The 13,042-nt window shown below is 35.8% G+C and overlaps 1 protein-coding gene across 4 annotated transcripts in view; it reads left to right on the top strand.

Annotated features, from left to right (window-relative positions):
- TLCD4 (TLC domain containing 4) overlaps positions 1-12,804 on the top strand; it is a 70,602-nt gene extending 57,798 nt beyond the window's left edge. For all 4 annotated transcript variants that reach the window (XM_070367633.1, XM_070367632.1, XM_070367630.1 and 1 more), the window contains exon 7: positions 6,798-12,804. In XM_070367633.1, the coding sequence (XP_070223734.1) occupies positions 6,798-7,116 (319 nt within the window). In that variant the 3' untranslated portion in view covers positions 7,117-12,804. The remainder of the gene's footprint in view (positions 1-6,797) is intronic.
- Positions 12,805-13,042: the final 238 nt, after the last annotated feature.

Genomic DNA, 13,042 nt, shown 5'->3' with positions numbered 1-13,042 from the left:
GTTCTTTAGTGGATCTAATAATCAAATTGACATAAGGCAGATTAACAGGAGAAAAAGCAGATTTAAGTACATATATATGGGAGTGCCACAGGACAATGAGATCCAAGTTCAAACTGGCAATAGAGGCTTATAAAGCTGTCTTGAACTAAGGCATGGTGTAGGCATCTGTGGAGGAGGATATTCACAGGATGATAAGAGAGCAGATAGTTGGTAATTAGATGTTTGTCCTGCCATACAGATAGGTCATTCAGATGAAAAGTTATCTCTTGGTAATAGCTCTCTGTGTGGCTGGGTCACCTGTCTGAAATCTCTCAGGTAGTTAAGGGAGAGGTAGGAGTTTTTCTTGAATCTGCTGGGTCTTAATTTCTTTCAGCTCTATTTTTGCCTGGAGAATTCCATGGACACAGAAGCCTGGTGGGCTACAGGCCATAGGGTGATAGAGAGTCAGACACGACTGAAGCAACTTAACACACACGCACACACAAAATATTCAGCATGCCATAGTGGTGGCACATTTTGGGAAACTTGTTCTGAACCCTTTTAGGCCCCTGGGAATAGATTCAATGGCCTTGGTACAGCATATGGAAGAAGTGTACTTGGGAAACACAAAAATTTAAGGGAAAGGCAGAGGAAATAGAAACTGAAAAACTGTAGCTCTGGAATGAAGAGGAAATAGTATGGAAACCAGGAGAGGAGAAAGGAAATGTGATGATCGACAGTGTCATATGCTACAGAAAGGTCACCTGGGATGAAGGCTGAGATGAATCCACTGTCTTGTTATGGAGCTGCCACTGGTGACCCCTGCATTCTTTTGTAGGGGAACGCAATCATATGTGGAGAAGGCAATGGCACCCCACTCCAGTACTCTTGCCTGGAAAATCCCATGGATGGAGGAGCCTGGTAGATGCAGTCCATGGGGTCACTAAGAGTCGGACGCCACTGAGCAATTTCACTTTCACGCATTGGAGAAGGAAATGGCAACCCACTCCAGTGTTATTGCCTGGAGAATCCCAGGGACGGGGGAGCCTGGTGAGCTGCCGTCTATGGGGTCGCACAGAGTCAGACACGACTGAAGCGACTTAGCAGCAGCAGCAGCAGCAATCATATGTACTGGGTTGTGAAGTTATAGCAAGAATGTCTGTGAATACACTGTTGATGTCTCTTTTTAAAAGTTTAATAGGGAAATCAAGCAGAGGAGGAGAGATTTTTGGATTAGGAAGAATTGGGCATGTTGGTAAGAAAGAAGGAATCAACCTGTAGATGGAGAGCTGGATGGAGCAAGAGGAAGGGGATAATTGATGGCCTAAGGTTGCAGAGTGTAGGTGCAGAGCAGTTGGCCTTGGAGACAGCAAGAGAAACCACTTCTGAATGTAGAGGAAGATGTGCCTGAAAAGATTTGAGGTCTTGAGGTCAGAGTTTGAGGAATCCATGGTTGATGGACTAATATCTTAAGAGCAGAGGAGGCCAGTTCCTCTGGGATTGAGAGGTAGAGTTAAGTGAGGAAGGAAAGTGACTTCATTGGTGAGACAGAGGTTTGGAGGCAATTCTATGGAGAATGTCAAGTTAAGTAAAAGGAACATGAAGCAAATCTGAGGATACACTGGGCAGTTCAGATCTCTCTATATTTGTGCTATTTATCTAATGTCAATATTGGTGAGTAATAATAGCTATTGATTGAGCTCTTTAGTTCAAGGGAGTTCTTACTATGTATTATAACAACTTCATTGTATAAGGGGGCAGAGTGCTATCATTATCCACCATGATCTTTGTAGATCAAACTGAGACAGAGAGGTCAGTAACAGAGGTAACACAGCAGCCAAGTGGAAGAAGGAGATTTGAGCCCAGCCTTTCTGACTGCAGAGTGTAGTACCTGCCTTCCCTCTCTTTTCTGCTTAAGGAAAGCTGATTTGATGAGAAGTTGATGATAGGCAGGTAAGTATGATAGATGAAGTGGCAAGAGCGCTGAGGATGCCAATGTATGTCCTGAAGGTAACTGAGGTAGGTAGGAAAAGAAGTGAATCAGAGGCTGATAGTGACAAGTTTGGGAGTGGAAGTCAATGAAGAGATTTAGATGGAATTGGATAAAATGAAATATCAGGTATTATGAATACACTTAGAAGGGAATGGGTTAGGACTTCCCTGGTGATCCAGTGGTTAAGACTCTGCATTCCCAATGCACAGGGCCCGGGTTCAATCCCTGGTCAGAAAACGAGATCCTGCATGCTGCAGCTAAGAGCCTGCATGCCTCAACGAAGATCAAAAGTCCCACCTGTTGCAACTAAGACCTGGTACAGTCAAATAAATAAATTAAAAAAAAATTTTTTTTTTTAAATACGGGGGTGGATTATTTAAGGTATAGCATTTTTCATTAAAATTGAGGCTATATAGTCACAAAAATGAATGACTGAGGATCAGATGGGGAAAATCTTTGGAGTAGAGAAGGCTGGAAGATAGGAGATTGGGATAGAGCAAAAAATCTTGATTTTACTGCTACAGTGACATTTTTCCTATTTGTGATACTATTTTATTAATTTGAGCATGGCACCCCACTCCAGTACTCTTGCCTGGAAAATCCCATGGATGGAGGAGCCTGGTAGGCTGTAGTCCATGGGGTTGCTAAGAGTCGGACATGACTGAGCGACTTCCTTTTCACTTTTCACTTTCATGCATTGGAGAAGGAAATGGCAACCCACTCCAGTGTTCTTGCCTGGAGAATCCCAGGGACGGGGGAGCCTGGTGGGCTGCCGTCTATGGGGTCGCACAGAGTCGGACATGACTGAAGCGACTTAGCAGCAGCAGCACCTAAATTGCTGCCTTGACTTCCTTCTTTTTTCACCCAACATAGTTATAAATTGTAATATCTCTCTTATCCTACAAATTATTTCTGTTTCATATTTTAATTTCTTAGTAAAATATTTTAAGGTCTTTTTTTAACAGTTTGATTTTTGGTTTCTGAGATTGAGCAGTTTCTAGTTTGCTGCTAGGTTGCTTCAGTCGTGTCCGACTCTGTGCGACCCCATAGACGGCAGCCCGCCAGGCTCCCCCGTCCCTGGGATTCTCCAGGCAAGAACACTGGAGTGGGTTGCCATTTCCTTCTCCAATGCATGAAAGTGAAAAGTGAAAGTGAAGTTGCTCAGTCGTGTCTGACTCTTCGCAACTCCATGGACTGCAGCCTACCAGGCTCCTCCATCCATGGGATTTTCCAGGCAAGAGTACTGGAGTGGGGTGCCATTGCCTTCTCCAGTTTCTAGTTTAGTCATGACTAATTCAGTCAAATTGAATATTAAGATCCATGGATATATTTCACTCCATTTTATAATTCAACCTCTACAATATAATGAAGCAACATTAGGCAATATAGTTTCTTTAAGGAGGAAAAAGTAGAATAGAGCAAATATTTAATTTTTGAAAAATATGCTTTTTACTTGAGAATAATTTTAGACTTTCAGAAAAGTTTCAAGGAGGGTTCAAAGGATTCCTATATACCCCACACTCAGATTCTCCTAGTGTTAATATTTACATTCGTATGGTACATTTGTCATAATTAGTGAATAAATATTGGTACATTATTATTAACTAATGGCTATAGTAGTTCAGATTTCCTTAGTTTTTACCGAATGCCATTTTTCTGTTCCAGGATTCTCTCTGAGATACTACATTACATTTAGTTGTCACTTCTCTTTAGACTCCTGGTTGTGACAATTTCTCAGATGTTCATTGTTTTTGATGACCTTGTCAGTTTTGAGAAGTCCTGGTCAGGTATTTTGTAGAATATTTCTCAATTTGGATTTGTCTGATGTTTCTCTTGCGTGATTAGATTCAGGTTATGGGGTTTTCTGGAGGCTTCCCTGGTGGCTCAGTGGTAAAGAACTCTTCTGCCAATGCAGGAGACACAGGTTCCATCCCTAGGTCAGGAAGATCCCCCAGAGAAGGAAATGGCAACCCACTCCAGTATTCTTGCCTGGGAAATCCCATGGACAGAGGAGCCTGGCAGGCTGTATAGTCCACGGTGTCACAAGAGTTGGCCATGACTTTGCAACTAAGCAACAACAATGGGGTTTTTGGAGGAAGACCACAGAAGTAGTGTGCCATTCTCATCCCATTATGTCAGGACTATGTGAATAAACGTGGTTTATCACTGTTGGTGTTTACCTTGTTCACCTGGCTGAGGTAGAGTTTGTAAGATTTCTCAGTTTTTAAAGTTACTATTTCTACGCTACTTGCCTTCTACACTGAACTCCCTGGAACAAAGTCATTACACATAGTCCCCTCTTGAACAGTGGAGAGTTATGCTTCATGAACTCTTTGAGGATGCATCTACATATTTTGTTTGCAATCATTCTGTACAGAGTATTTATCTTTTCTTCTCTATTCATTCACTCATTCATTCATTTATGTTACCATGACTTCGTGGATATCAACTTTTTACTTTGAGTTTAAAACCAATACTACCTATATTTATTTGGTTCAAATTGTTATAACTTTTGCCATTGGGAGCTCTTTCAGTTGGTTTCTTAGTCCCTTTGAACAAAATAACTTCATCATTTTGTTCTTTGAGCACTTATTTAGTTTCTGATACTAAAAACAGTATTCTGGATTTTTATTGTATACTGTGTCCCCTAGAACCCACCTTTTCTTAAGGAGTCTTTTTTCCTTTTATTGGAGACTGCTATTAGAAACCAAAATGTGGGCCCTGGGTGTGCTCACTGCTCCTGGGGAATCATTATTCCTATGTCCTCCCAGCTGACAACTTGGAAATATATTAACCTGTATATACACACATGTCTATAATTATTTCTCTCTATATATCCATCTATATCTGTATTAAACTAAGTATGAGTTTATACTGAAGTTTCCAACTCTAATCCAGGATCATATGGATCAATCTAGCCTTTTACACTCAATTTTCTGTAATTTCCACTCCAACAATGAGAAATCTGGTCCCTACTGCACCATAGACAAATTTATTTGTTAAATCCCAATATACATGCATAATGGTTTCAAAATTGTTAACCTGTTCCCCCTTGAGATAATAGTTTTACTAACTAGAGTACAGTGCCTATATAATGTATAGGGTTTTTAGTCTTACAGTCTATTTTCAGACTGGGGTCCCCTGGGAGATTTTATTTATTAATTTTTTTAAAAACTTGCATACATTCTTCATGCTGTTCTGTGAGTTTTGACAGATGCATATTGTCATGTATCCACCACTACAGTATCATACAGAATTGTTTCACCACTCTAAAATACTGCCCACGCCTCACCCATTCTACACTCTCCTTCTCTCTCTCAACCTCTGGCAGTCACTATTCTGTTTTGTCTTTATAGTTTTGCTTTTTCCAGAATGTCATATAAATGGAATCATACAATTTTCATACTGGCTTTTTTGATTTAGCAATATGCATTTAAGATTCACCTGTTGTGTTACATAAATTGATAGTTTGTTCCTTTGTATCGCTAAATAGTATTTTATTGTATGTATGTACCACAGTTTGCTTATTTGTTCACATACTATGTTGTGAATAATATTGTGAACCAACCTATAACATTTGGTTACTTCCAGTTTTTGGCAATTATGAATATAATTGGTGTAAACACTTGCATGCTGGTTTTTGTGTGGCTATATATTTTGAAATCAATTGAAAAAAATACCTAGAAGTGTGATAGTTAGATTGTGCACTGTGAATATGATTAACATTTTAACTGCAATGCTGTCTTACAAAGTGGCTTCCATTTTGCATTCTCACCAACAATGAATGAGTATTCCTATTGTTCCACGTCCTTGCTGACAATGCATATTGTCAGATTTTTGGATTTTAGTCATTCTAATATATGTGTAGTAGTATGTCTTTGTTTTAATTTACATTTTTCTAAGGACAAATGATGTTTAACATCTTTTTTATATACTTTTTTTCTTTTGTTTATCTTCTCTGATGATGTATTTAAGATCTTTTGCCCATATTTTAATTGAGTTGTTTCCTTATTTCTGAGCTTTAGGAGTTCTATATATATTTTAGATACGTATTTTATCATATATGTATTAGTAAACAATCGCCCAGTGTTTGGATGTCTCTTCATTTTCTTTTAATAGTGCCTTTCACAGAGCCCATTTCTAATTTTAGCAAAGTCCACCTTATTGATATTTTTTTCTATGGATTGTGCTTTTGGTATTACATCTAAAATACTATCATCAAACCCAAGGTCATGCAGATTTTTTCCTGTTTTTTTTTTTCTAGAAGTTTTATAATTTTGCATTTTACTTTTAAGTCTGTGGTCCATTTCAGGTTAATTTTTGTGTAAGTTGTGAGGTCTCTGCCAAGGTTTATTTTTCTGCACGTAGCTATCAATTGTTCCATCACTGTTTGTTAAAAAGACTGCTTTTTCTCCATGAAATTACTTTTACACCTTTGTCAAAAGCAAGTTCAGTATATTTGTGTGGGTTTATTGGTGGACTCTGTTCTATTCCACTGTTCTGTTTGTTCGTTTATCAATGTCATGCTGTCTTAATTATTATAGCTTTATTGTAGTTCTTGAAAGTGAATCTGTCAACTTTGTTCTTTTTCAGTATTATGTTGACAATTCTAGGCCCTTTGACTTGCCATAGATTGGGTTGGCCAAAAAGTTTATTTGGGTTTTTCTATACCAGCTTAGGAAAAACCTGAACAAACTTTTTGGCCAACCCAATGAACCTTGGGCAGGGGTTGGGGGTGTTCCGAATTTTAAAAACTGTAAACTAGAAACCATTAATCCTCAAAGATGCAGAATAAATGAGATGTTTCTTTTAATTTTTTTCCCAGATGGTTCTTTGAGGCTCTGAAGTATCCTAAGTTTTCCAAGGCTAACGTCATCAATGGAATCCTTATGACGGTGGTGTTCTTCGTAGTGAGGATTGCCTCGATACCTCCTTACTACGGCTACATGTACTCTGTGTTTGGGACGGAAGCCTACATGAGGCTTGGATTTTTAATTCAGTTTTCCTGGATTTCTACTTGTGTGGTTTTGGATGTGATGAATGTCATGTGGATGATCAAAATTTCAAAGGGGTGCATCAAAGTCATCTCTCTCTTAAGACAAGAGAAAGCCAAAAAGAGTCTTCAGAATGGAAAACTTGACTAAAAGCGGGCTATCGATAAGCATACTTCATTACTACCCACAGTGTCTCTTCTGATAGGATAAATTCTTGGCATGTTCTTGTGCTTCTTTATTAATTATACTTGGTATTCATACTTTCAGTGTTTTTTTATCTTAACCATTAGAAAAGAGAAACTAAAACAGTTTTTTTTTTCCTCAAGATTTATTTTCTAATTTTCTTCTGCATTATAAGCATGGATAAAATCTTAAAGATTAAAATAAAAATGTATAACTATTGATTGTGAATCTTTTTGGAAATCTGTTCACTGGCATTGGTACTTTTCTCTGTGAAAAGATGACTATGCTAATTTGGTGCACTTGGTTTTATGTCACTGATTTTGCTGAGAGAATGGGAACTGCCTTTAAGTCTGTAAACAGCTCTCCACATTCTGATGCACTGTGCTTATTTCTTACTATGGCTGTCAATTCCTGAAGTAGAGTTTGATTTCCAAATTATTGAAATGTTCTTTTTCTTAGACTATTAGATGTGATGTCTTTTTCATTTCAATTTGCTATCATCTACTAATAATGAAATATTTTGCTTACTTTGGGAACCTCTAATTAGTTTTCATGGGAAATATTTCCTACAATTTTGGATTTTTCTGACATTATTGTATCTGTTTTTAACATTTTATCAAATTATTGCTTTTTTCTTAAATAGGAAAGCTTAAGACCAATCTAATAGAGCTCCTTAAGAGATGAATTCTTCCTACTAAACACGCATGTTCTAGATGACTAGTTAGACTAATACGAGGAGTCATTAAGAAAAAGGCTTTAACACTGCTGTCTCTGCTTCCCTTGCATTTTTTTCTTTGAAAACTATATTATTTCTATTTTCAAAACCTCCCATGAGTTCTGAACCCAACATCTTTTAGCACCATAGTCTTGTGCAATATATATTTATCAGGCTCCTAAAGTAAGCCTCTTCTTGATGAGACCAAAACTGCAAAAACTAAATAAATAAGTCAGTATTCATATTTTACTCACAATTTACACCCATGCTTGCTAGCATTTTGAGTGCTTTGATTTTCTGTTTTTCTTAAAAGACAGGCAAAAGATAGATAATTTAATCTAAGTATTCTGATTATCACTATTATTATTTTATGTGAGGATAAATGAATGGTGACTTTTTTTTTCTGTTTGTGTATGTCGGTATATGTTTGCTTTTGTTTTGGTCCTTACAACCCAAATATAAAATAACATAGTTAGCTATTATTGTCTTTATTATTGTCTTTCTTTTTCTCAAGTACTTGACTTTAATGATCATTCTTACCTAAGGAAAAAAATTAATCAATGGAAAATACTTGAATTTAATTGAACCCAAACCAAAAGATCTAATCCATTCAGTTTCTCAGTTTGAATGAGAATGTGCTACTCATTCTCATTGTCCATGTTATGGTGATGAAGGAAGGCTAGCTGGATATTTCAGGACTTTTGATTTAATGTGATTTGATTTGACTCAGCTGTCCAATGCAGATAGGGCCTGATAAGTTATAGAACATTTAAAGAAGGTAATTGAAATCTCAGTCAGTAACTAAATGATAAATTGAAATCGATTGGCTTATACCAGTGCACTTATTTTTGAAAGGCTAAAAGTAATATAAAATGTAAGTATTTGTTTTCAGATTTACTAATATTACATTGATAATTTGTTATTAAATTTAGTCCCTTTTACACATAGGCACTTAGACATGTATTGGTTGTTTAGAGGGAGTATGAAAGCATGTGGTTTTATCTTGTTCCTTTCTTGCTCTTTTGCAAGAAAAATGGCTTTCAAAAAGGAAAACACTTATATTGGAAAGCTATTTTGGAAATTCATTCCTTTAGAAAGAAACAAAATGTGAAATAAATAATTTTGACTATTCAGATATTTCTGTGGTTTCTGAACACAGATTTTAAACCCATCATCAATATGAAGAAAATATAATGCTATATGATATGAGTGAGTTTCCATATAGCAATTTCAGTTTTTATAGTTGTTATTTCATGCTTAAAACTTTATTTTTACTTTCACCAACAGCACCTTTCAGTAGTATAGCCCCCGACTAAGTAAGTATAATTAAAATATCAATGTGTTGAACTAAAGTTTGTTATTCCCTTAGTCAGCAATTCTTATTTTATGCTGGCTGCATGACAGATAATTTAACATTCAGATTAAATATCCAAAATAGATTCTATGTACTTCCTCATACAATAGATATGAAATGAAAAAGACACTATAAGCTGCCATGTTACTTTAAGTCAGATCTTTACAGGAGCTATACTTTGCTGTTCTGTGATTTTATCCACCTGCCTAAGATACAAGTAGTTAAAGACAAAACATTTCATTTATTAAATAATGAATTTTTCATTTATTAAATGACAAACTTTTGCTAGACATTTTACATATTAAATATTTTGACTACATGGATTAATTTAAATGATTCTATTGATATTAGACATTCTGATATTAAACAACTGTTAAAATATTTATAGAAAATGAAAACAAATTGGTATAAATTTTTAAGCAACTCTATTTTTGTAGAAAAAAGTTAGTGACAACCTGTAACTATATAAATGTTCTCTGAACATGTAGTACTCTAGAAAATAAAAAGTTCATTCAAAAATTTGAAAATGAGTAAAAATCAACTAAGTATCATGCAAGATCATAAACTCTGCATTAGATATTTTATTGGGGAGAATTTAAAAACTATGAGCTTGAGTTTATAGAGTCTGCATTATTGTGTCTAAAACCTTTTTAATGAATATCATTTGCATTTATTTAAATATCAGTATGAATCTGAGTGCAGAGAAATGAATTCCTGCTTAAATTGTGTCTTGATATATCATAGTAAGTTGAAATTCAATATTTATTCCAACTGTTAGTTTTGTTATTTTATGGAGTAGTCTTTGTTCAGAGAAATAATGATGTTTTTATCATTCCTAAGGGTGGCTTATATACTGTGGATGACCCAGTACTGTTGTAAAGGTCTAGTTTTAAAAACTGCCTAATTTATAGGTGTTTGAATCAAATTCTTTTCTAAATTTTAATGACCTATTTGACTTAAATAAAAATTTTGCTGAAAGTATCAGTTTTTAAATTATATATTTTCTCTGAGGTGCACTAGGCATTTAAAGAGTGGTTCTTCCCTGTATTGTTGGGTACACCAACATTGTAATCATGTGTTTAGAAATATTCTTCTCATGGAGATATATAGGGGGGAAGGTATGTTGTAATATTCATGTTTGTTCTACTTCAGTTTTAAGGAAAATAAACATGTTCCAAAAGACACTACTAAAATAAGTGTTTGAATAAATTTCAATTTCTAGGTTTCTCTTCACTCCAAATACGTAAATATACATTTCAATTGGCTTTAAGTGGTTTAATCTGTTAAATGAAATTTGAAAGTCCATGTCATTGTTGACATCATCAATTATACTTCATAGAAAATTATGTATTTATGTGTTTTGGATTCTGTAAGAAGCAAACTGGTATAATGTTATCATAATGTGGCAGAGTATATCTCAAAAGGTGCAAACCAGTATAGCCCGGAGACCCTCCTGTGATGAGAGGCCCCGGGCGCACACACACCTTCCTAGCCTTAACCACAGCTGGTTAATGACAGACACACTAAGGGTACTGAAAGCAAATTCTGACGTAAAATGTGTGATATTAGTGAGGACAAGGAAAAGCCAGCAAGACCTAAGGTTGGAGGAGATAGTATGACTGCTTTGCCCTTAAAAGCCATGATGTTCCTCCCTCAATCCAAAAGTTTTCTCTCTGAATATTTTGAGCCCTTCCCTCTCATCAGCACCTCCCTCCTTTATGTCATCTTTCTATGCCAACTTTTGAGGCCTCCCCAGGTGGCGCCAGAAGTGAAGAACCTGTCTGCCAAGGCATGAGATGTAGGAGACATGGGTTCCTTCGCTTGGTGGGAAAGATCCCCTGGAGGAGGGCATGGCAACCCACTCCAGTATTCTTGCCTGGAGAATCCCATGGACAGAGAAGCCTGGAGGGCTACAGTGCATAGGGTCACAAAGAGTCAGACATGACTGAAGCACATTAGCATGTGTGCAAATGTGTAAGCTTCCCAGCCCCTTGTGGCAAATTTAGACGTTCATTAGTATCTTCTTTCATTGGGGGAAAAAAAAACATTGCTGTAAGCTTCAGTAATGAATAGACAAGCCATAATTTATTAAGAGGCTACAGGAAGCCATTTAACATTTAATAATACTTATTTATAACACCAAGCAAAGCTTATAATGTTATAGTTTTATTGAGAAACATCTTTAGGTGTCTTTTCCTTAAACTGGTTTAGCAATAAGAGCTTTATAACATGTTTCAGCTAGGGATTCACTGCAGGCCCGTAAATTATCTAAATGTTCTTCTTTAGACCCTCTGACAGGTGAGGGAGGAACTGAGGTAGTTCTGTGTTATGAGGATGTTATGAGGAGGGTGTGCTGATATGTTGCAGCATTATTGAGTCTTGCTCTTTAATCAAGCAAATGTAGTCACAGTCCTGTTTCCTTCAAAAGTGAGCGTATTGTGAGTGAATTACTCAGGGTGTTTTCCAAAGTACAACACCCAAGGATTTGAGCCCTGTCTCTTTTTAGCCCAGACCTCAAACTACTGCTTTGTAAGGTCATACCTTTCTTGGAAGATATTTTGGCAGTGAAACTAAAGATTGGTTAGTTTGCATAGAAAGTGTTTACACTGATTCCCTCCAAGGAGTAGACAGTTGTAAAATCTTAAAGATAAAAATACCTCTGGCTGAAAACTCGTTAATTGTCATCTGCATGTTTTTTCTTTTATATCTTTATGTAATTCTTGCTGTAATTATGCATTAAGGTATTTGCTACTTGTTGGTTAATGAAGCACTAAAAATATAACTAAATAAAATGTGCTATGTATTTTTCTGTTTCTTGCTTGGTTTGCTTCTAGTATGATTATGTCTACTTTTTACTCAAGTACTTTTTGCACAGATAATACTATCTTACTAACGTGTACCTGGGATGAGTTATGAGACTATTTTGGTAATTATTTGATTTTGTAATAATAACTTTTTGACATAGATTTAATTTGAAGAAGTTACTTGAAAACTTCAGTAGATGTGACATCTATTGTGATATACAATTTTTCTCTGAGAATATATCACATTAATATATAATTGTCAAAGATTTTAGAAGTCTTTCAAAATACATTTATTAACATTTTGAGAACACACCTTCTAATGTATTTCCATAAAGCTGAAGAACTTTTATTTACAGAATGTGTAAGACTTGGTAATTTACAAATCAATGTTACTCAGATTTATCAGCAATTAAAATAGCAATTTAGTGTTCTTTTTTGTTTCTGGTTGTGCTTTAGAGGGGTTTCTGGACATCTTTGTGTATTTCCCTTAAAAATTTGGAATGTTTGTATACTTAGTATGTGTGCCAGTTTAAAGTAAATATATGCAAGTTATAAGCAATAATCTGCATGTTATACAGGGTTGGCATTTCTTTGTCATGGTAATTTTATTATTTTAAGAATGTATAAAATCAGTATCCTTATCAATATTTATATATAAATCACTCCTCTCCCCCAATAAAAAACATTGGGATTTTCTTGTGGTAGAACACTAATATAATGTGGTGCAAAGCTTTGTATTTTGTGAAAAAAATAAAATAAAATCACAGTTATTTAGTGGAAAAGTTTGAATCTGCAAGGTGTACACTTGAACAATAATTAATGGATGATAAAATGACTTTTTTCACATGCCATCATCTCTAAGATGCTTATGGAGCTTGTTCCTCCCCATCTCTCCCCACAGTCCCAGCACATCAGAAGATGCAGCAAACATTTCAGTCCTGCTTGCTAATGGAAAAGATGGTGCTATCTAATCAATAGGCTTTTTTAGATTAAGTAAAACTTTGACAGTTATTTTTTTCA

This window comes from Bos mutus, chromosome 3 (assembly GCF_027580195.1).
Source record: "Bos mutus isolate GX-2022 chromosome 3, NWIPB_WYAK_1.1, whole genome shotgun sequence".
In the NCBI taxonomy this organism is placed as follows: Eukaryota; Metazoa; Chordata; class Mammalia; order Artiodactyla; family Bovidae; genus Bos; species Bos mutus.
The sequence above is the reverse complement of the archived record's forward strand: the minus strand, read 5'-3'. Positions and strand labels throughout refer to the sequence as shown.